The following is a 22956-nucleotide window of genomic DNA, read 5'->3' as shown; positions in this document are numbered from 1 at the left end:
TTTTTCTGGAGCATTCAGTAAATATTTAAATGAAGCAATGGTTGGCGGGGGCAGAGGGGGCTGTGTTGGGAGGCCCAAGGAAACCAGTATCTCAGCAAACGCAGTGTGATAGTCTCAGGGGTCCCTCCGCCCTTGGGAGGCCTGGATACCCACGGGAGACAGTCTGCCTCTGGGCTGTGGACCCCACACCCCACTCCCAGCATGGCCCCTTCTGTGTTTCACGAGCACAGGCTGCCACAGGGAAGGGCGAGGAAGAGAGAGAATAACTATGCTTGTGTTTTCATGGCTCTTCTGAAATCTGGTGGTTGTCATATAAGACAGACTGCAGGGCTTGGGCGAATGTAAGTGTGTTGGGATCACCTGGTGTCTGGATTTCAGGGTCTCACTGGGGCTTGGACCAGCCATCCCAGCCAAGGCAGGAAGCTCTCTGGAGCCACAGGCTTGGTGCCGAGTTCCCACTGCAGCTGTTACCTGGTGAGCACCTTTAGATCTACAGGGTTCTAGGGTGTGGCTGGAAAGGTTAGACAGTTAACGTAATGGAAAGGTTGCCAGAGAAGCTTTGTCCCGGTCATTTCATTGCATGGGAGATGTTTTAGGCCTGCAGTGAACGTTTGTAGAAAAAACCCTCAACTTCACTTCACTTCTTTTTATGGAAAGAATCATTCTCAGAGATTATAAAAGTTCTAATTAAAAAATAAATAATTGGGGCCTCCCTGGTGGTGCAAGGGGTTAACACCGCACTATGAAGCAATCCTTAGCCTCTGCAGCACAAGTTTGATCCCCGGCCGGCCAGGGAGCAACCCACATGGTGCGGCAGACCTCGCCTGTCTTGCCCCCTGCTCCCCTCAGCAGTGTATTTCAATAGATCTGCCTGTTCTGCTCCCCGCTCTGTCTCTGGTGAATCCTCTTACCCCCCACATCTCTGGCCTGTACCCCAGCTCTTGTATGCATAAATAAATAAATCTTTAAAAATAAAAAATAAAAAATTAAGAGCTCTCATTTTACCTAAGATGAGAATCATGACCTCAAAGAAACAAGAGCTGGGGTTCCAGTTATTTAACACTCAGAGACTGAGGCCCCACTCAGATCGAGCATCCTTTCTAATATATCTCACAGCTCTTTATAGGTTTAAGAATGAAAATACGCCCCTCTGTGCATGTGAGATGGGAAGCAGTAGCCTGTTAGGTGGCAGCAAATCCCCCAGTAGCAGAAATGTAGAGTTGGGCCGCAAAATACCCTCAAGGGGACACTGTCTTGGGGCTAAAGGCCTCAAGAGTCAGCCAGATGGCCGCAGGGTGGAGCTAAACATTGGACAAGTCCCCTACTACCTTCTGGAGAAAACTGCATGTTTCCCCAACTCTCTGGCAAGCTAGAAGCTTCCACATCATACAGTGGACCCTCAAGTTCAATTATGCAGCAAATGACAGAAAACCACCCGGCTCATATTGTCCCAGAGGGCCCCGCTTCCTAAGAGAAGGAATCTCTGGGATTTTAAAAGCTTAGGTTCTTGGGCCTCCCTGGTGGCGCAAGGGGTTTAGTCTCAGCACTATGAAGCTATCAGCAGCCCCTGCAGCACGAGTTCAATCCCAGGCCAGGGAGCTACCCACATAGCACAGCTGACCTCTCCTGCCTTGCCTGCTACTCCCCTCAGCAGTGTGAGTCCTCTCACCCCACCCTCTGTACCGCTGGCCTAAACCCCAGCTCTTGTATGCATAAATAAATGTCTTAAAAAAAAACTTAGGTTCTGGACCTCCCTGGTGGCACAAGGGGTTAAGACACAATCTATGAAGCTGTCTGCAGCCACTGCAGCACAAGTTCGATCCCAAGCCAGGGAGCTACCCACATGGCACAGCAGACCTCTCCTGATTCGCCCGCTGCTCCCCTCAGTAATGTATTTCTGTCAATCTGCCTGTTCTGTTCCCCACTCTGTCTCTGGTGAATCCTCTCATCCCCCATACCTCTGGCCTTCTTGTATGCATAAATAAATAAATCTTTAAAAAGAACCTTAGGTTCTTAAAACATTCATAATAAAGGAGTACAGAAAGCCCCTTCTCTTGGACACAAGTTATGACTTGAGGAAAAAAATCATAGTTTGAAGGTTGCACAGAAGAAAGTTGAAAGGAAAGAGCCTGATGGTGCCATGGGCTCTGGGATGGGCTGGAGCGCAGCCCGCAGGGGGTCGCCCTGCAAGAAGTTTGCGCATTTGCTCTTGTCTCCCTAGGCTGGACACTGCCAGCTCCTTTCAGATTGCTGACACCTTAGGAAATTCAGAAATAGTGTTAGGAAAAAAAAAATGCTAACGCTCGTGCCCTATCTGAATAGCGCATCTTTGATAAGAACCAACTCCTGAAAATCTTCTGGACCCATGAATTAGGGCTCAGAGCCAAGTTCTCTTTTCAGCATCGAGACCACCTAGTACAGCCACCTTCCCCCCTCCCTCCCCGTCTGGTAGCCACTCCAGCCCACTGACCTTGGGTCACATGTCCAGCGGCTTGGTCTTCCAGGTTGGGGGTGTCTCCAATGCCCGCTTCTTCAGCTGGGGTACGTATACGGAAGTGAAGATAAAAGCAAAGACAGTTATTGTTTGCTGGCAACAGAGCTCCCGGCTTCGGCTGGCAACTCTCTGGCCAAGAGCGCAGAGGGCGCGCTCCTCTGCTCTCTGCAAACGTCACTGCGGGGACGCCGAGGGACGCAGGTCATAAGCAAGCCCCACAACGCCACACACTGCACAGGCGACACGATGCAGCAGGAACGGCCTTGTCCACAGAGGCTGGGGCCCCTCTCAACAAAGACACATGGCATGGTGAGGCCAGAGAAGCGGTTTGCTGCTCAGCCACTGCCCCGAGCCAAGCCTGTACCCCCAGCCCCAGGCAGCACCCTGGGGGCTCCTGAGGTGCAGGGGAGTGTGGGTTGTGGGTTGTGGAGTCAGGCTGGGGAGGGTCACACCAGGTGCCACCATCTAGTGAACCTCTCTGAACCTCGGTTTCCTCAGGGCAAAACCCTGAGGGATGATAAGGGTTTGCCATATGGGAGGGTAGTGTGGATTAGTATGAGAATCTGTGTTCAGCTAAGCCGCTGGCATGTGGCAGGTGCCCCCAACACTGTTCAGTTTCTTTTCCCTAAACTACTGGGCAAACCTCTTTGCCCACCTGCTCAGAATAGGAGCAGCCTCAGCGGTGGGGCCCAGCACTGCCAGGGAATAGCTTTTAGGGTGACTTGCTTGGGAGCTGCAGCTCACCTCAAACACAGAAAACTGAGGGCCTCCCCTGATGGCGCAGGTGGTTGAGCGCTGCGCTGTGAAGCTGCCTGCAGCCTCTGCAGTGCCTGTTCAATCCCTGCCGGCTGGCGAGGGTCCCACATGGTGCGCAGACCTCTCCTGTTGCCCCTGCTGCTCCCCTCAGCAGTGTATTTCAGTCACTCTGCCTGTTCTGTTCCCCACTCTGTCTCTGGTGAATCCTCTCATCCTCCCATGCATCTGGCCTGTACCCCGGTTCTTGTATAAATAAATAAATAAATCTTAAAAAAACAACAACGACACAGAAAACTGAGATTTCCGACACACCAATAGTATGAAATCAGTGCTCGTGAACACAACACCAATTTTGCACCTTGAAAACTCAGGGCTTGTTACAGGACAATGGATGCCAGAGCTCAGAGACGGCAGCCCCCGGGCAAGGCAGCCCTGCATTGACCTGTGGGGCCTCCCGGCTAGAGGGCTGGCGTGCCCTGAGGGACAGTGACGGAGAGGCCACCACCCCACAGAAGCCCACACACAGGGGGTCACTGGGCCATCTTTTTCTCCTAGACCTGAGATGACTCAGTCGCGTCACTGAAAACAGGAATCCCAAGTGACCACCACCCGCCGCCCAGCCTGCTGCCGAGCCACAGGAGGGAAAGGAAGACCCCCCAGGGCGCTGGACACTGCATGTGGCCTTGTGAGTACCCAGCCTGGTGGCTGCCCCGGGAACAGCTGTGGCCTTAGCGGGCGGGGACGGGAAGTGGCCCACGTGTCCTGGGCCCGGACATCCTCTGGGTCCCCGAAGCCGACACTGTGCTCCCGTGAGGTCTTGGGGACAGACCCAAGTCCTCTGACAGCGGCCTTCTAGTCCCGAGGGCCAGCTCTGAGATGTGATGTGAGCTCCTGACGAGATCACGGAAGAAAGGCTCAGAGGGACGCAGTGTGGTCCTGGAGACAGGACACTGGAGGCACCAGGGCCCCTGCTCCCCCAAGAGCGAGACGGGGGTCTGACTATGGGTGGCCACTGCACTCCAGCAGGGCCTCACTTGGGACGTTTCGCTGGAGCGTCAAGACACAGCAAACCAGCCAAGCCAGAGGGTCTGAACTGGGGAGGGGAGAGAAGCTCTGAGCAGGTATCTTCGGAGAGAGTGGCCTGCAGGCCAGGGGTGGCAACACCTCCCGTCTCAGCCCCAATGAAAGGGTTCAAGGTGCTGCTGGAGACACCTGGCACCAAGGTCAGGGGTCTGGGGGGGCTGCCGTCAGAACACCCCAGGGAAAGGCAGGGGAGGGGGGATGGGGTGGGCCCACTGGGGCCCCGAGAGCAGAGGCACGGGGCAGTGGTCAGGCTGCGTACCCCCGGCTGGTGTGGGCAAGATCGCCTGCGTGTTTCCCACGGACGCGACAGGGGCTCAGGACAGCGGCAGCGTGGGGGGCCTCGACTGTTTCCAGATGGGAACATGCCGCCCTCAGCAGAGGTAAGGCTGGAGGCAGGTTTTCAGGCTCCAAGGGGCTAAGGAAAGGGAACTTCAGGGGCCATTTAGGATGGGGGGTGTCTGGAAGAATTCAAAAAGGCCCCCAGACAGAGTCACTTTAAACACCTACAGAGCGTGAAGCCAGTCCCAGCAGAGCCAATTCAGCAAGAACTTCCCCGCCCCTCCCTCCCCAGCTCCAGCCCCAGAGGCCAGGGCTGCGACCCAAGTGAGCTTTGAGGTACCTGGGACCTGAGTCTCATTAGCATCTGCAGACTGTGTTTTGTGACTGCGGCTGCTTGTGATTACCAAGGAGCGATCAAAGACCAACTGTCCTAGAGCTTCCTTCCCCCACTGAACAAAGTGTAGAGGGACAGCGGCAGGCAAAGTCAGAGCCCGTGATCTCCCCGAGTCACTCCATGGCCATCAGTGGACCTTGCTCAAGGGCCAGGCCTGCCAGGCTTGGAGAGTTGCCCCCCGCCTGCGCCCCTTCAGAAGATCAGCTTCCAAAGCAGAGACTGCACGGAAGGAGCCAGGGTGCCTCTTGGCCTCTGCCTCGCATTGTTAACACAAGGAGCCCGAGAAAAGCTGCAGCCTTGCTGAAATGCCATCTTTAGGAAGGAAAGACGCCCCCGACCTCCCCTGGGGCATCGCCCCAGTCTGGACTGTCCAGATCCTCTGCTGTCCTTGCATGCCCCAAATCACCATGACAAGGCCTGGAGTCTCTGCCTCAGCCGTGTCAGGACATGGACGTGACAGCAAGGACTTGGGGCAGCACTGGCTATTTCCTAAGGGCCCGGGGCTGGGCAGCTCGCAAGTGGCTCTGGCAGCCCCAGGCCAGTGGCCAGTCCAAGCCAACCCCCATCATCCGAGAAGGACCATCTCGTCATGCCGTTCCTATGCAGGATGTTTGGAAAGAGGTCTAGAGATAGACGCTAGGTCGCGCTGCCGAACTCAGGGACTGTCCAGTTAAGGTCCTCCAAAGCTCTGGGTCAGTGATCTGGACCCTGCTGCCCACTCCAGTGCTCCCCGGGGTACCAGGCCCCTCCCAGGGAGGGGACCCTGTTGCTGGGCAGAGTCTGAGCAGGAGGAGGACTGATTTCAGGAGTGAAAGGGGCAGGGGTAGGCCGCCAGCCTGCTCACGGCACCCTGCGGAGAGCTCTGGGTGCGCTGACCAGGACGGGAGAGAAACCAGGAGGACTCCGGAAGGTCTTCTCCCTCCGGGAGGTGGCAGACGGCCCAGAAGCAGCAGGGCATCAAGGCATCGAGCTGGGAGCAACCTGAGACTCCCAGGAGCCCATCCGCCAGCTCCCTGCCTCACCGGGAGACAAGCACACCCTCGCGCACCCGCTCCCCGGCAGCTCAGCCGCACTGCGGGGCCGATCGCTCCCGGCCCTGGGCCACCCTCACCTGTGGTTCCTTCTGGGATCTCCGTGTGGGGCTGAGTGGCCGCCTGCTCACCGGGGGCTCCCTCATCCACTAAGGGTGCTGTCACGTCTGGAAACCACCGAGAATCACCTAAGGGGGGTGGATGAGCCGTGCCGAGCCCCTCACCTTTGCTTCTGGTGGGGAGCAATGCGGGGAGGGGAGGCAAGAGGGGACTCAGCCACATGCAAAAAAAAAAAAAAAGAAAAAAAAAGCAACACCACAAAGCAGAGCCCAGGGCTGGGCTCCCGCCGGACAGCTCCCTGGGAAGCCATTAGGCTTCTGCTTGAGTGGCCCCGGCTCGGGAGACACCCAGGCTGTCTGCCAGGAAAGCCAGGGACAGCCCCCACGGGGACGGTGCACGCAGGGAGTGCTGGGGATGGCCCCGGTGTTTTAAAGAAGATACGTGGAATATCAGATGACAGTTCACAGACGCTTCGCTGCAAGGCAGTGCGGGAGAGGAGACTGGGACTGGGATCGTGGCCACTCAGGGCTCTGGTGACCGCTATGGTTCCCTCCAGCTCTAACCCCTGTCCCCTGAGTCCATGACCTGTGGTTAAGAAGCAAGGTGTCCCATGGGTGGCAATGGACAGGTCAGTCCCCGTCCAGAATCAGGTGCTGGACAAAGGCCTGCAGGTGGCTCCACCTTCAGAGCAGAGGCCAAGGCAGAGAAGCAGCACCAGGAGCTGCTGTCGGTCTCATCAAGACGAACACTTCCAGATCGACATTCCTCCCTGGGCAGTGCCCTGGCAAGCTCCCAGCTGCTCCGACAGAACATAGGGACTTGTCAGCTTTGACAGCTTTCCAAGAGCCTGAGTCAGTTAAGTCAAATGGAGACCATTTTAATTATGGTGTCTCCTGCGTAGGCAGAGCGGCCTGGAGGAGCCCAGCCCCAGCAGGGTCCCCTTCTCAGTGGGTTGAGGGCTGAAGCTCCTGGGCCCACACATCTACAGGGCCCAGAGTGCAGCAATACTTGGTTGGGAGATCAATCCAGAACGATGATGATGGAGCCTGAGAACCACGATTCGGGAGGCTGGCATGCAATGTGGCCTTAGGGTTCCAAGACATTTTGGGGGTGGCAGGCAACTTGCAAAACTGTCCTAACAAGATCCGTGGGAAACGTCTGGCAAAGCCAGCTCTAAGGAAGATGGCAAAGAGTCTGGAGGAAGGGCCACGCCCACCACCTCCTCCATGGCTGCGCCATCACACTGAGCCTTGGCAGGCACGCCACAGCCGCTTCATGGATTCATCCCAAGGCGGGTGCCTGGGGGATGCGGGGCCAGGTTCTCACCCTGTGACGCAGCAGCCAAAGTAACGAGCGAGGCTGGGGGAGTGAGGAGACAGGAGTCTGGAGCCTCCTCCGGAGGATGGACAGATGGGGAGGACAGGGCACTCTGGCCGCTCAAAGCCATTCTCAATGCCCTTCGCCCTTGATTTCTCCTACTAAAGAGACGAAACAGCAAAGTGCTTGATGTCTTAGCTTCTCTTATGGCCGGTTCTGGCCAATGAGATCTAAGATGGGATGTGCAGAAACACTTGTTTTCCTAATAAAAGAACACATTTGGTTTCAGGGGCCTTTTGGCCACTTTGCATTGCTACCCTGAAGGCAGATGTGATGCCTGGAAGTGCAGCAGTCATTTTGTAACCATGAAGCCACAATAGAACCATTAAGGATGGCTGAAGATAAAGACAGAAGAACACTGATGACACCAGGGAGCTGTTGCCTGAGTTCAAACATCTTATTATGCAAGACAAATAAACCTCTTCCTGTGTTGCCACAGTTAGCTGGGATTTCTGTTACTGTCCCTCAACTCAGTCTTGATTGACTCAGATGGGAAGGAAGAGAGAGAGTGGTCCAAATCAGGACCAAGGAAGACTTCAGAAAGTACATGAAGTTTATAATAATTTAGAGAGAACAGGTTAGAAGTTGGGCTGGGACAATGCCATGGTCAGAGTCCGGAGGCCCAGGCTAAGCCCAGAACGCAAGACAAAGGACACTTAGCCAAGACCAGCCTCTCTGTGTGATCACGGAAATGTGCATGGACCTGCTTCTTCCCTCAGTCTGCTCAGGATCTGGGGGCCAAGAAAGAAGCGTCTGGGGAGGACAATCGACACGGAGCAGGGGCTGGTGGAGCTGTCTGGGCCCTGCTTTGCACAGATCCCAGCCTCTCAAATGATGGTCGCCTCAAAGCACGCACACAATGAAGGTGCTCACACCTGGATGAAGGTGCTCACACCTGGATGAAGGTGCTCACACCTGGCATGAGTGAGCAGGCATGGAGGCAGGGCTGGGCTCCCCAGTGGCCCAGGGCCCAGCCCTGTCCTGCAAAGTGCTCAGCCAGAGGGCGAGGTGGCAGCCAGCGCAGCTGGTAAGGGTGGCGCATGTGGGCTCCAAGCAGGGCTAAGCACAGGCTGGAAGCATGGAGGGAGCTGTTTGGATGAAGCAATGAGTGGAGGGGGGGCCCCACCTTCGGCTGTCGGAGTGCTCTTAGCATCAGAGGTTTCAGAGCCCGGCTCCTCAGATCCATCATCGGCGGGGGTCTGCAGGGGAGATTCTGGAACATACACAATGAGCCCCTCAGAATGGCTGCCTCTCCCCACGCCCCTTTCGACCTCAGGAGGAACCTTGTGCAGTGCCTGTCGGAGCGGAAGTCACCCACTGTGAATCCAAACCCAGAGGGCAGAACAGAGCTGCACAATAAAACCACAAGGGGACAATCCCAGCCCGGCCCCACTCCACTGCCGCCGCACTGGTCATCAGGCCAAGAGCAGGGCAGGCGGCTCTTGAGGGGTGAGAGGAGCGAAGCCCTTTTAGCCAGCTAGTGGGTCTCACTGGACAGAGGCTCTTCTCCAGACAAGCGAACAGCAGATCCAGAAGCTAAGCTACAACAAGGAGTCAGCTCGGGGCAGACACGGCGCCCTCCAGCCGGATATTGGGTTGTTGACTTGACTCAGTTCATAGACAGGTCTCCAAGCGCCGACCAACAAGCCCAAGTCACTACCTGAAGCATCAGCCGTTACCTACGTGAAACCTGTCCTTTCCTGGCCTGAAGCCGGGGATGCTCTGGGGGGCACTCCAACTGGGTGGTGGCAGCCTTGGCACCGGCTTTCAGATGGGATCTGGGTTCTGTGCACCCACCAGAACGCCAAGATGAAAAAAGGCAAGTGGTGGTGTCCCACGCACTACCAGATCAGACACCCCGCTCCCTTGGCTGAGATCCCAGCCCTGGACACCCAGCTAGGCCTCGTCCGTCCTGACAAGGAGGGGATCCTAAACCAGCTTCCAGCTGCTGGGCCTGGAGTTTGCAGAACTGGCAAACACACGGTGAGAAAGGTTGTGAGGCTGGTGAGGTCAAGCAGCCCACAGCCGGAGCCCAGGGGCACAAGGGCATGAAGGTATCTACATGCCTTCTGCCCCCCCACCCCTACCCTCCCAGCCTGTCCCCTGCCAGCCCCGCTCAGCACTGACACTGCCCTTGTTCAGGTTCTTGAGGGAAGGAAGGAGGTCGAAGCCTCTTCTGAAAGTCTCATCTGGAATATACAAGTTAAGCCTCTAACACCTTTTAATTCACGAAGGTGAATTACTTGATGAGTTATCGACTTTCACCCACTTTGCGGCTCTCTTTGGCTGCACCTCCTTCACCTTTCAGCATCTGCTTAGACTCTCTTTGTTCTGGTATCCCTCATGTGGTTTTTGTCATTCTTCAGAATAGTCTTTGTCACTTATCTCAGATGCTGCTAGTAAAGTGACACCTTCTGCACGCGACATCCCTCACTCCCCACCTAGAAACAGCTCATCCTGAAGCCTTAGTAACAAGAAGGAATTTGATGAGAATGATGAAAACCTTTTAGGTATCACTTGCTTTCTAGGGAAGTGTATTCGTTGGGGAAGCAAATGACTCAAATGCTTTCCTTTCCCAGCACTTACAAAAAGGTCAGCAATTTAAAATCTCCATATACAGGTATGATCTATATGGTTTAGCATAGAACTTCTGAGCACATTTCATATTAAAGAATGGAGCAGTCTTAGCAAATATACTATACGCCACCCTGAGCCATAGATACCTTGGAAAACTTCTTAACTTTACAAATTGAATTTAGTTTCCCCTTCAAAAAGTAAGAGAGGTAAAAATAGTTTCCCTCGGGCCTCCCTGGTGGTGCATGTGGTTGAGCGCAGCACTGTGAAGCTGTCTACAGCCTCTGTAGCGCAGTTTGATTCCCAGCCAGCCAGGGAGCTACCCACATGGCGCAGCAGACCTCTCCTGACTCGCCCGCTGCTCCCCTCAGCAGTGTATTTCGTCAGTCTGCCTGTTCTGCTCCCCGCTCTGTCTCTGGTGAATCCTCTCACCCTCCCGCACATCTGACACTTACCCGGTTCTTATATAAATAAATAAATCTTAAAAAAAAAAAAGTTTCCCTCTCCCCTGGCATTAAAAAAAAGTGAACTTTTTATTCTAGAAATTTTTTTTATTCACAGAAAAATTACAAAAATAGTACAGGGGATAGACCCCACACCCAGTTTCCCCAGTTCTTGACATCTTACCTTATATGTGACATTTGTTACAACATACAATCTATATTTTTAGCTTACGTTTTACACCAGGCTACCTAAACACAGAGTCATCTGCACTGGCACGATTCATAAGGGTAGGATTTAGTGTGCTGGGTTCTAAGTTGGCGCCACCCATGAGAGAGAAATAACCGAAGTTCCAAGGGCTGAAGGAGCGAGAGGCCAAGCAGTGGCCCTGGGACTGGAACCTGGCTCTGATCTGGCAGTACTGACATGGCCTGGGGTCTTGGAGAGGAAACTTCTGTCACCTGCAAACTGGGCAAAGTAGCACCTGCCTCCCCAGGTTGCCGTGAGCATCATTCACGACGCCGGCGGGGAAGCCCGTGCGGTGGAGGCCTCCATAGACACGCCCGCGTGACTTGAAGGCAGCAACCTTGAAGCAAGGGGCCCTGTGTCTAATCACCCATATCCAGACACTTGGATAGAGGAGACGCAGCGATGTGTGGGCCTAAGTCCTGGAGGATGGAGCTCTTAGGGCCTTGGTCAGGGAAACAGGCAAAATCTGGCCCTGACTCCAGTCCCTCAGTGGTACAAGCTGCCAGGGAGGGCACCAGGAGAAAGTCTGGGGTAGGGGGTGGCTAACTGCTGGCAGAGAGGCCATGGGGGCCACTACCCCTCACTTCCCCGGCCTGGTGGCTGGTGGGAGAGAAAGCGGAAGAGCCCGAGAGGACCACAGGGAGAAGCGGTTTCCCAGGCACTGCCTCTGTGCTGAGCTGACACAGGAGCTCGGGCTGCAGCCAGACTGTGGCCTGGGCAAGGTCAGAGGCGCTTTTCTCTCTGGTGTCTGGCGGGGAGGTTGGGCTCGAGTGGGAAGACTTGGCCGGAGCGGGCATTATGCCCCCCACACTTGCCCAGAGCTTCGGCTGGGCAGCCTGAGGTCCCAGGGACTCAAGCCCCCCTTCCTTCCCCTCCTCCCAACCTGGGCACCACCATCTAATTCTGAAGCTCCTTGGACTCTGACCTGTCCCCCTGCTTAGTGAGCAGATGGATCTGAGCCTGTAAAGCCAGGCCCCAACAGTCCTGAAACCCCTGCAAGGGAGGGAGGGCGGCTCCTCACCCTTCCCAGACCAGGGTGTTCCTGGTACCCGCCTCCTCCAGGGAGCCTTCCTGGATCCTTGGACCCCAGAGAGGCCACTTCCCATGGGGAGCTCCACCTTCCAGCCACTGCCCCACCCCACTCCGCAAAGGGTTTTGTTATTTTTAGGATGAAAAGAGAAAAGTAGATCATGTGTCATGTTAGAAGCTGGTCTGGAGGGCAGGGAGGGTGCTCTGGGCCCTGAAGGACTGGGAGAGGGGCTCTACGGGGTCCCCAGGGGCCCCCGAAATCGGGAGTCAGAAAACACATTCATTTGGAAGGGGACAGGAGGCGGCTAAGTCATTTTGACCAAAGACTGTACCATAGAATGTGTAGACGCTGATGAGCTCGTCAGTGCAGGAATCTCAGCGCTAACCAACGCTTGCCAAATAGGGGCCAGACGCGAGGAAGAGAGGAAAACAGTGTTCAAAACCAGCCGGCCTGTGTGCTAATGATGACTGCTGGTTCCTAGGTCACAGGTGTGGCTAAAGACTCTCAAAGACCCTGTGTTAACTGGACTGGCCGGCCCCCGGCCTTGGCCACACGACTCCATTCGGCAGCAAGTTCCTCTTTGGTGCATCTTCCAAGAACCTGATTCTGAGTTTTCTTGGCCCGTTCAAATGAGCGAGGCCTCACTCTACTGACGATCTAACATAACGAAGGATTTAAAACCCTCTGAAAGTCTGGAGGTGAATCTCCCTGCCAGCCTTTCCAAAGCAAGCAGGCCTTGCCCCCGAGGCTCACCTTTGAGGCCGTGGTCAGCGTCACCCGCGTGGTCCTGCAGCAGGGTGTAGCCACCCTGGGTGGGGAGATCTTTCCTCTCCCCCATCCCGTACATCCCAGCGTCATCTTCCACGGCGTTGAAGTCCTGGCGGGGCTCAGCCATCCTGGTTCAAGGCCCACCTGGGGAAGGAAGATGGGAGGATGAGGTTGGGGTGAAGAACTGAGGGAACTGATGGTGTGGGGGCGGGTACAGGGGGGCAGGGAGAGACAGAGACCACCTCCCCAGGTGATGGCAGGTATCTTCACCTTTGCCACCCTCCCCAACACCTGGGCGCACAAGATCTTCGGGCTGAGAGCGCCTGCCCAGTGCACTGACATGTACCTGCACTTTGAATTTGCCCATGTCACCGCTGCCTGTTCCAAGCCACCTGTGGGCAGGCAGGTTCAGCAGGCCCAACTGGTTCTTAAGCCCGGTGCTCTAAACGCTGTGGCCTAGTATCTGATCTTTTTTTCTTTTAAAGATTTATTTATTTATGCATACAAGAACTGGGGTACAGGCCAGAGGTGTGAGGGGGTGAGAGGATTCACCAGAGACAGAGTGGGGAACAGAACAGGCAGACTGACTGAAATACACTGCTGAGGGGAGCAGCTGGTGAGACAGGAGAGGTCTGCTGCGCCATCTGGGTCAGTTCCCTGGCCAGGGATCGAACTTGTGCCGCAGAGGCTGTGGATTGCTTCATAGAGCTGCGCTTAACCCCTTGTGCCACCAGGGATGATCTTATTTTATGGAGGGGATAGGACCCAGCAGGGGAGGGGAGGCAGCAGAGGGTTCTCCTGGTAAGGAAAAGAAGACCCAGGGAACTCATGTCACTATCTAATCACAGGCAACTGAGGAGCAGAACCAGCACCTGGGTGTCCTGACACCCTTTCCCCCAGTTCTGCGGTGGGTGGGTCCCCAGGGGTAGGGTCATTGGAGGCCTGGACTATGGCCTCCATTCCCCTAGGATCTCAGGTGTGCTGTTCAGAGGGCTGGGCTGAGAAATCCCTACGGTTGCTCTGGGGCCAAAGAGCAACCTGCACCTTCACCCCCCAAAGGCGAGAACGCGCTCTGGCTCAATGGCACCCATTAAACAATCACACTTGGTCCTCATCTTTATTAAAAACATTTTGTTTTGGGCCTCCCTGGTGGCGCAAGGGGTTAAGCACTGCACTATGTAGCAATCCACAGCCTCTGCAGCATGAGTTCTATCCCTGGCCTGCCAGGGAGCAACCCACATGGAGAGGCAGACCTCTCCTGTCTAGCCGCTGCTCCCCTCAGCAGTGTATTTCAGTCTGCCTGTTCTGCTCCCCACTCTGTCTCTGGTGAGTCCTCTCACCCTCCCGCATCTCTGGCCTGTATCCAGCTCTTACATGCATAAATAAATAAATCTTTAAAAAAAATACAAGACTGACAAAATTGGGTTGGGGTCACGGAAAGATCCCAGAATTACACTAAAGATGGGGGCCTGGATGGCTGGGGCAACGAGAGGGGGGTACATCACCAAAGGCAACACCGTGGTGGGGGGTGAAGGTGGTCGATCCCCAAAGCTGGGCTCTATTTGATGAGGTCCTTGCTCAAAAGGAGAATCCCAGCACCCCCCACTGCATCTTATTAAGTGGTGATTCACTTAATCTCAGAAAATGTGCTTGACTGTCTTCTTTGACCTCCATGAAAATTTTAAAGTTTTACTTTTTTATTGATTTTTAAAAATGAATCTTCAGGGAAAGAGAATTCCAACTCAGCTTCGGGCCTAGGTCAACAATTATTTTCTGTAAAGGGCCAGAGAGTAAATCTTTTGGGCTCGGTGGCTACGGTCTCGGCTGAGACATCAGCTCTGCGCTGGCGGGAAAACAGTCACGCTCCAGTTAAACTTACAACCAAAATCTGAATTTCCTGTCACTCTCATGGATGATGAAATATCACTCTTCTTTTGTTTTTGTTTTTATCCAAAGCCATTCTTAGCGCATGGCCAGCTTTGGCCACGGGCCATAGTTAGCAGACTCCTGCTTTTGGCTATTGCAATGTTGCTTCTTGCTCTCAAAAAACAAAATCTGTAAATAAAGTTTCACCATTTTGCTCACCCTATGGCCTTACTGTGCATTTTTTCATTTAATGCTGATTTTCTTCGGCTTGCTTTTAGAGGCTTCCTGGGTTCCAAGTCGGAGCAGGAGAACTAAGGGTCACCCTTGGGGCTTGGGCAGTACCCCTTGCTCTGAGGCCTGGGAACATGCACCCATCACATGGGGCTGCTCACTCAGCTCCAGGGAGCAGGGAACAGGGTGGTGGGGCTCATGGGCCTAGTGATTCCTCGCCCTCCTCCCCACCACTCCCAGTGCCTCTGCAGGGACAAAGGTGGTGAGACACGCAGATCGCAAGCTGAACTGAACTACGGGGTGCGCTGGGGAAATTAAGTCATTTTAAAAACACACAAATTACTACTATGAAAAATAAACTGTACTTGCTTAGGGGCCAAGAAAGGGATGCATGGGGGTACCCACAGGGAGGATCAATACCAACCCCAGGGGAGCAGATACTGTTGGGTTCAGGGACTTTGTGGGTCAAAATGCCCACAGGCACCGTCTCTTCAACATGGTTGGTACCTGTCCCTGTGCTAATGTTTTGGTAGCTGCAGGCCAAGTGAAGAAAGTTCCCCAGCTTTTGTCCTCTTGACAAAAGCAAGAAAAAGAACCAGAAGGAGGATGTCCTTGGAGAATAAAATGAAGTAACTCTTCTTAGTCCTAGGATAACCACTGACTGACTACAGGACACAAGTCCTGCTGTAGCCCTAGGGCAGGGTCCATACTTGGCGCTCACCAGCCCCTGTCAAAGAAGGAGCGTTTGTTTACTGCTATGTCACCAAACCCTCACGAGGTAGGTGTCATCACCATCACCATCACCACCACCACCATCACCGTCACCACAGATATCATGATTCCCATTTGACAGAAGAGCAATCTGACCTGCTGAGGTCACATAGCTAGTAAGAGGCAATGCCAAGATACAACGCCTGTGTCCTGATGGGCATTCAATGTCCATCCTGGACCACAAAATGTTCCTTGTCCCTCTCTTAAGGCACAATTTGAGGGTATGGAAGGGGCACTTGCCAGAACTCACACCCTGAGGCTCTGTGACCAAGTCACTTCTGTCAACTTTCATCCACAATGTCCCTTGGAGATCCTGCACTTCCTTCCTGCCTTGACATTTTATTCTAAGTGGGTCCAGAGGCCTGTGTTCTCTGACCTGGGGCTGGGGGGCAGTCACAGGAGGGTGGGAGGCTCTAGCAGGCCTGAGAAAGAGCCAGGGACCCTGGGATCCTGGCCAAGGGCCTACCCTCTCAGCTCTGCACCCCTGAGCCCCTTGTCTTCTTCCTGAGAGTCAAGAAAGATGATTTCTCTGGAAAAACTGGACAAAGACTGTAAAAACCAACAAGAAATGGCAGTGCTGCTCTTCTGGCCCTTTCACACATAGACAGCAGATGGAGAAGCACAAAAATAAACATGGCTCTGAGGGGGATGCACAGCCCAGACTAGACGAGGGCACCACCCCACGGACCCCTATAATCTAAGCGAGACGGGGACAAGAAAATAAACACACCGAGAGCGGTTTTCCTATGGCTGCGCTGTGCTCTTACTCTTCTAAACCAAACAACCCCTCTCCCTGTCTCTGTCCCTGTCTTTGATTTCCCGCCTCCTGTTTTCCCGGGCAGCGACTTATAGACAGCGAGGGAGGAGGCAAGCGAGACATTTTAGGAGAGGCACAAAATTTGACTTCAACCTGGAAACTAAGATGGGCCATTTTTTAGGGACAAGTACTACCCGTGGGCAAGAGAAAACGAGAACCAGCTGATTCCAGTCCTTCCCGTCATTGCGTACCCCAGCCCCTGAGGCCGGGAGGGGAAGGGGCTTGCGGAGCTGCTCACAGTGTCTGCCCTGCGCAGTCAGCCCCCGCCCCAGTGCCACCTGCTGATGGGCAGAGCCCCGGAGAAAAGTGCCTGCAGGTTGAGAGGGGGAGATGGAACAGAAAAGACAGGCGACGGAGAGCAAGGCAGAGGCACAGGTGGGTTAGGGGGTACACCTGTAGGGGGGAGGAACCCCTGAATCAAATCAAAGCTGCTGCCACCTAGTCTTGAAAAAAAAAAAAACAATTCAAACTCACACAACAGAAAATGAACCATTTTAAAGAGAACAATTCACCATGGGGTACAACCATCATCTCTACCTTGTCCCGAGCATCTTCATCGCCCCAAAAAGAAACCCTGTTCTTAAGCAGCTTGACCCCTCACCCTCCCCTTCCTGCCAACCGTGCAGGTTCTGTCTCGCTGGAGTTACCTATTTTGCTTCTTTCAAGTAAGCGGGACCACGTGACCTGTGGCCTTCGGCTACTTTCGTGCACTTAATGGTGTTTCCTGGTTCACCGCATGGCGGCTTGTGGCTCAGCGGTCATTCCTTGAACGAGATTCCACTGTCTGGACACATCACATTTTGCTTCCTCCACTGATGGACACCCAGGGTCTTTGGAAAACAATATGGACTTTTTTAATGGTAAAATTAGGGAGGAAGAAGAAAAAGGAGGCAGTTGGGGAGGGGTAGTGGGAGGGGACCCATGGGATCCCCAGCAATCTTGGACTTTTTCCTCATTTTGCCAAGGCGGGTCCCCCTGCAAACTCTCAGGGGTCCAGGGATATAGAGGCAAGACCCTTGGTTCCTTTCGCCCCCAAAGAAGAGCACCTTCCCAGGTGCAAGGCGAGTGACCTTTCTGCCGAGCAGAACTCATGAACCCTCTGCAGCTGGCCTGAAGGGGCACCTTTGTCTTCTGGTCATCCCAGGCTGCCCTCAGAGGTGTCCAGAAGGAGGGCAGGGAACCGAGGCACCCAGCCAGCCCAGAGGGGAGCTCGGGAGCATCAGCAGGGGACCCCGCTCTCTGCTGGGAGCATGTCTGCCATCTTCCCAGCACTACACATCAGCTTGCAGGCTCGCTACAAACCTGTGAGGCTGCCAGGTGATGCGAAACCCAGGCAGGTAAAGGGCCCCAAGAGGCTAAAGGACTTGTCTACCACCTCCTAGGAGGCCTGGGACACCCCCTTTCCCTCCAAAAGCCTTCGACTGTTCTCCCCACCCCCAGAAGTTTCTGCTTACAAAGGTCAATTAGTTGCTCCCTGGAGTTGCTAAGGTAAGGCCCCAGGCTTTGCTTCTGCACCATTCCCCAGGGGTCTGTACCTTTCAGCTGACCTGGGGTGGCCTCTACCTGGAGGAGGTGAGGACCAACCCTCCCACAGGTACCCTCCTAGTCCTTTTAAAAAAAAAAATTATTTTTACATAGTAGAACTGGGGCACAGGCCAGAGGTGTGGAGTAAGAGGAGTCACCAGAGACAGCGGGGAGCAGAAGAGGCAGACACACTCAAGTACACTGCTGCCGTGCCATGTGGGTGGCTCCTTGGCCAGGTGTAGGGTAAGGTAAAAAGTATCAGGCTTTTCTGCCCTCCCACCATTAGGACAGATGACAGAACCCTGTGGTCCCGAATGCATGCCTGATGGCAGGCACCTGGCGTAGGGTGTGGGCCTAGGTAGATGGGATTCACCTGGGCTGAGACTGGGCTTTTAAGGGCGGCGTCACGGGGACACCAGCAAAAGCTGAGAAGCAGAGAAGTAGGAGCAGCAGAAGCCAAGAATGAAGCAGAGAAGCTGAGAGCAGACAAGCAGAGAGAACACCAGAGAGCCCAGAAAGAGTGAAGACTTGCTGGGGGCTGGGAGACCTGCCAGCCTCCCCGCCCCCCAGCACCCCTGCCTGCCGTGTACCTGGTAAATCCCAACAAAAGCCACTGAGGGCTCCAGGACCAGGATTCCTCCTTTACCCCGTCTGCTGGATCAGAAAACCTGCTCAGTGTCCTTCCTGCCCCTGCACCAGGGATTGAACTCCCCACTGCTGACAGCTTCACGGTGCTGAGTCTCAACCCCTTGCGCCACCAGGGACACCCAGTTCTTGCTCATGGCAATGAGTCGGGTAAAGAGTAAGGAGGCTGTGGAAGGAGGGGGGGCACAGCGGGCGCCCTTTTGGAATATGAACAGCACCTGCTTCTCTGGGGCAGCTGGAGGGGGGCGCGGAGGGGAGCAGAGGGAGCGACCGAGAGTGAGACGCTCTGTAAGGCCACAGCCCCTGCGAGGAGTCACCGGCCACTTTCCCGGGCGGGGCGCAGGTCCAGGGGGGTCAGCCAGCCGTGAGGGTCGCTCAGCTCGGGGCAGGTGCCCCCCCGCCGCGGTGCCCAGCGCCGCCTCCCGCCGCAGCCCCGCCGGCTCCGTGGGGGTCCCCGCGCCCCACAGGGCGCACAGCCCGCGCGCTCCACGCTGCGAAACCCGTTTCTGGGGCCTGAACCCCACCTCTCCTCCGGGGAGCGGCCCTGGGGAGGGGCGGGGGCCGCGGGCGGGGTTCCCCAGAGCCGCGGCCCTCGCTAGGGGGCAGCAGACGCCGGGTCCAGGGTCCGCGCCGCGGCCAAGGCTTCTCCCCCGGAGGCCTCAGGCCGGGGCCGCCGTGACTCAGCGGATTCGCCGCCGCGCCCGAGGGAGGCGCGCGCCCCCAGCCCTCGTCGGGCGCCCCCAGCCCTCGTCGGGCGCCCCTAGCCCCCCGTCGGGCACACCGGGGCTGGGCGTAGCGGGGGCCGTGCGCCGCTGTGACCGTGCCAGGGCGGTGAACTGGGTGGAAGCGCTTGAGATAAAGGGAGGAATTTAGGGCCTCCCTGGTGGCGCAAGGGGTTAAGACGCAATCTATGAAGCTGTCCGCAGCCTCTGGAGCACGAGTTCGAGCCCCGGCCAGGGAGATACCCACATGGTGCGGCAGACCTCTCCTGTCTCGCCCGCTGCTCCCCTCAGCAGTGTGTTTCAGTCAGTCTGCCTGTTCTGCTCCCCACTCTGTCTCTGGTGGATCCCCTTAAACCTCTGGCCTGTACCTCAGCTCTTGTATGCATAAAAATAAAATAAATCTTAAAAAAGAGGGCGAAATTTATGGCATGTGACATAGCTCAATATAGCTGTTACTAAATAAACAAAAACCCTAAAAGGATCTCTCAGATAGCTGACGTAGAATCCAAAATAACCTTAAAATGGACTTCGGGCTCCAGGGTTATTTTTGGCTCCTGCACCCCTCTTTCCTCTGCTCTTGTCCCTTTGTGAGGGATCCCAGGATTCCTGGCAATGACAGGAACCAGATCTCAAGCCTGAAGTCCGCTCATTGAATTCCTATAGCTAACTGCCCGTTATTGTGCCTGCTTTTACAGATGGGGAAACTAAGGCACAGAGAAGTTGAGTGAGTCGCCAAGGTCACATAGTAATGGACTGGGGCTCAAAGCCCAGGCAACCTGGCACCAGAATTTGACCTCGTGAACCCCATGGTGACAATTAAGTCACCTGATGGCGGATACCAGCTTAGGAAGACAGCACTGGGCTCCATTGTGTGAAAGCTTTTGTTTCCTTGAAAATTTTCTCTTTGTATTTATACTTATTTAATTGCTTATGGGCCAATTGTTTTAATCAAGGTAAAAAGTGGAAGGGCAGGGGTGAAGTCTCCTGGCCCTGGGTCATTAGGAAATCCCTCTACTCAGGAAGTAGGGAGCCAACTGCACCTAGAGGGGGTGGGAGGAGGAAGAGCCTCTAGGGTTTAGATAAACATGCCCTGGGGCTGGCTGTCTGCCACTCTGATGCTGCCCAAGCTTCACCCACAGCTGATCCCAGCTGCCAGCTGTGAAGAGCCCCACCTCCTCTGTGCTGGGAGGAGCCCTTCCCTCTGGCGCCCACAGGTGGCACCCTGCAAGGAGGTAAGCCTACAGGTGGCACCCTGCAAGGAGGTAAGCCTCGCTGGAGGGGTGATGTCCTGGCCAACCTCAGAAGAGCTCTGGGGCGTGAGCTCGCAGTCCCATCACAGTGTACCACAGAATGTTCTAGAGCCGAATCTGAATAATCACAAAAAGGCCCAAATTTCAAGAAGAACTGCCAAATTAAGTAGAGAGAAGATAAAGAAACCCAAGGAAAGGAAAGACTTATGTTGTGAGAATAGTTCTGGGACCCCATCCAATGAGAACAATCAACAATTGTACGAAAGCATGAATGGCAGTCGCTCTGGGGAGGGAGACAGGGCCGCTGAGGGCACACGCTGTGTCACAGCTGACGGCAGCAGGCAAACGTCCCGCCTAAAACACCCAGATCACGTCTGAGGGGACCATCCTGGTTTGAAGCTCAAGGTTTCTATTTTGCTTTTCCTTCTCCTTTGTCAACAGCTGGTATAGCCAGATAGTGCTCGTGACACATGTCTGTTCAGATGAGTTTCCCTTTAGCCCCCTTTGGATTAGTCACTGATCAGTCAGTTTCCAACAAGGACAGTGCTGTCCTGTGACCCAAACGGGCTGGGGAGGTGGCGACTGAGCCCCGTCCTGCCCAGGGGCCAACAGTGTCCCTGGTCCCCTTTATTTCTCCTTGAGACGAATCCCCTGAGCTCAGAGCACCAAATGGGTATGAAGTCTCTTTCGATGTCAAAGTCAAGAAAACCAGTGCAGGGGAGGGTGTGGGGGGCAACTGCCGATGACACCACCCTTTATCCTGAAAGGGGGGGGACAGAGATTTATAGTTTAATGACAGTGAGCCACAGTCATTATTACAAAGTCAGACGCAAAGCTAAGGAGGCAAGCAAGATGCCCCGGCTCTGGTGATGCCACACAGGTGACGTCCCTTCCGCGAGTCCACATAGTGTCCATTATCCCAGGCTCGTGCACGGAGTCCTCTGCCGGGTCGGCGTGCTCCCTCTTCTGGCCGGTCGTCCACGGATATGGGTTCTTGCGCTGCGGCTGTGGGGAGGCCGTTGCCCGTCAGCTAGAATAGGCAGTAAATGGGCCACAAGCCAACACCAGATCACACCTAACGTGTGCTGGGTTTGTAAAGTCCCTCTTCTATTTTTTAGCCATTGTGGTCTTCCCCTAATAAGAATAAATATTTTGCTAGCTGGGCACAATGTATGCATTTTTATCCCATTTAGTGTTCGCACAACCGATGTGAATTGGGAATGTTATTATCTTGTTATCTCCACTCGGTGCATGGATGAGGCCCAGGGCTTTGCTGCTGCTGTCCGAGCCCCCAGCCTGACACTGGGTGGGTCATTGGAGACCTCGCCAAAGTCCTAATGTAGGGGTAGCCACCCCAACCACACCTTTGTGCCAGTATGGGGAGACTGAGGCACAGAGGGACCAAGGGATCGTGGCTCAGCTGGGACAGTCTGGCGTGCAGGGGTTTGCTGGACAGCTCAGCTTTGAATGGGAAGTCAGCCGGAGAGAGAATCAGGAGGGATGATGTCACTGACGTAAGGACAAGCCATTTCTGATGATGAAATGGCCTTGGTGTAGTCAGATTCTTGCCTCAGGAGTGCCTGGGTTGCTGGGGGGCCTCTTAGAGGCACCCTCAGGCCACTTGCCAAGTGCACTATGGATTCTCAGAAGCACCTGCTCCTCTGTTAGCCATTCCCGGGACTGATGGATTGCACTTAGGCTGCCCCTTTGCACAGCCTGGTCCTCACAGCAGGGGCTGGGGAGGTACCCCCCATCTGCCCCTCCATCCTGCCCATGGTGAGCCTGGAGGGTCTCCCATGAAGCAGGGTCTCATGACCTGGAGGTGCCGTATTTGTGTCTTCCCCATGGGGGCACTGAGAGGCCGCTGAAGCCCCACTCCTTTCATGGAATGCATCCAGCCCAGGCTTGTTTGTTGAAAGAATAGCTGGGCTCCCAGAGCCCTTGGTTTCTGAGGTGCAGGCACTGGCTCCAGATCTCCCTGAGCACCCCCACTCCCCTCCCCCACTCAGATCTCTCCATGGATTTGGGTGGAAAGACGTGGCTCCAAGCTTGGACTTGAGGCTAAGGGGGCACCATTCCATGATTGGCTGATGCTCAGCCAGTCACTTGCCCTCTCTGAGCCAGGATGGCCCCTGTCCCACAGGTGGTGTGAGGACCATGCAGAAATGCACGTGAGAAATAGCACTTCCCAAAGACTAGACAGACATATGTAAAGTTACTGTTGCCAGGACACATGAGTTATGAGCAAGGAGAAGATGCCCGAGCTTGAGGCAGAGGAGATGTAACCTACAGGGACAGAGTTGGGATGGCCTTGGGCTCTGTCTCTATCCTGGAGGAGGGGGTGACAGCAGGAAGAGCTGTGAGACAGTCGGCCACCCCTTGGGGACAGGAGATCCCGATGCAGTGGTCCTACTGGGAAGTGGGGGAGCCAGGGCAGACGTGAAGAGAGGAGCTGGAGAGTCCTTATTCCCCTTCCCTCCCTGCACTGGTGCCAAAGCAACAGGCCAGAAAGGGGATGTGCAGGTGACTCAGGGAGGGTCAGGGGGTCGCCCGGGGCAGCGAGGGAGGGGAGGTTGAAAGGCCCCAGGAATGAC

General features: G+C 55.1%; 1 protein-coding gene across 7 annotated transcripts in view; it reads right to left on the bottom strand.

The window, feature by feature from the left end:
- The window catches only part of MAPT (microtubule associated protein tau), a 62479-nt gene that overhangs the window by 28383 nt on the left and 11140 nt on the right, over positions 1 to 22956 (bottom strand). For 2 of the 7 annotated variants that reach the window (XM_037493980.2, XM_037493982.2), the window contains exons 2-5: positions 12522 to 12680; positions 8601 to 8687; positions 6118 to 6225; positions 2471 to 2536 (exon numbers count right to left, since the gene is read on the bottom strand). In XM_037493980.2, coding sequence (XP_037349877.1) covers positions 2471 to 2536; positions 6118 to 6225; positions 8601 to 8687; positions 12522 to 12663 — 403 coding nt within the window. In that variant the 5' untranslated portion in view covers positions 12664 to 12680. Of the gene's footprint in view, positions 1 to 2004; positions 2013 to 2470; positions 2537 to 6117; positions 6226 to 8600; positions 8688 to 12521; positions 12681 to 16868; positions 17052 to 22956 lie in introns of all 7 variants that reach the window. The other 5 variants (XM_037493981.2, XM_037493983.2, XM_037493984.2 and 2 more) reach the window with 3 other exon arrangements.

Source organism: Talpa occidentalis, unplaced genomic scaffold, assembly GCF_014898055.3.
Source record: "Talpa occidentalis isolate TD23 unplaced genomic scaffold, MPIMG_talOcc4v2.1 talOcc4.7, whole genome shotgun sequence".
Lineage (NCBI taxonomy): Eukaryota > Metazoa > Chordata > Mammalia > Eulipotyphla > Talpidae > Talpa > Talpa occidentalis.
The sequence above is the reverse complement of the archived record's forward strand: the minus strand, read 5'-3'. Positions and strand labels throughout refer to the sequence as shown.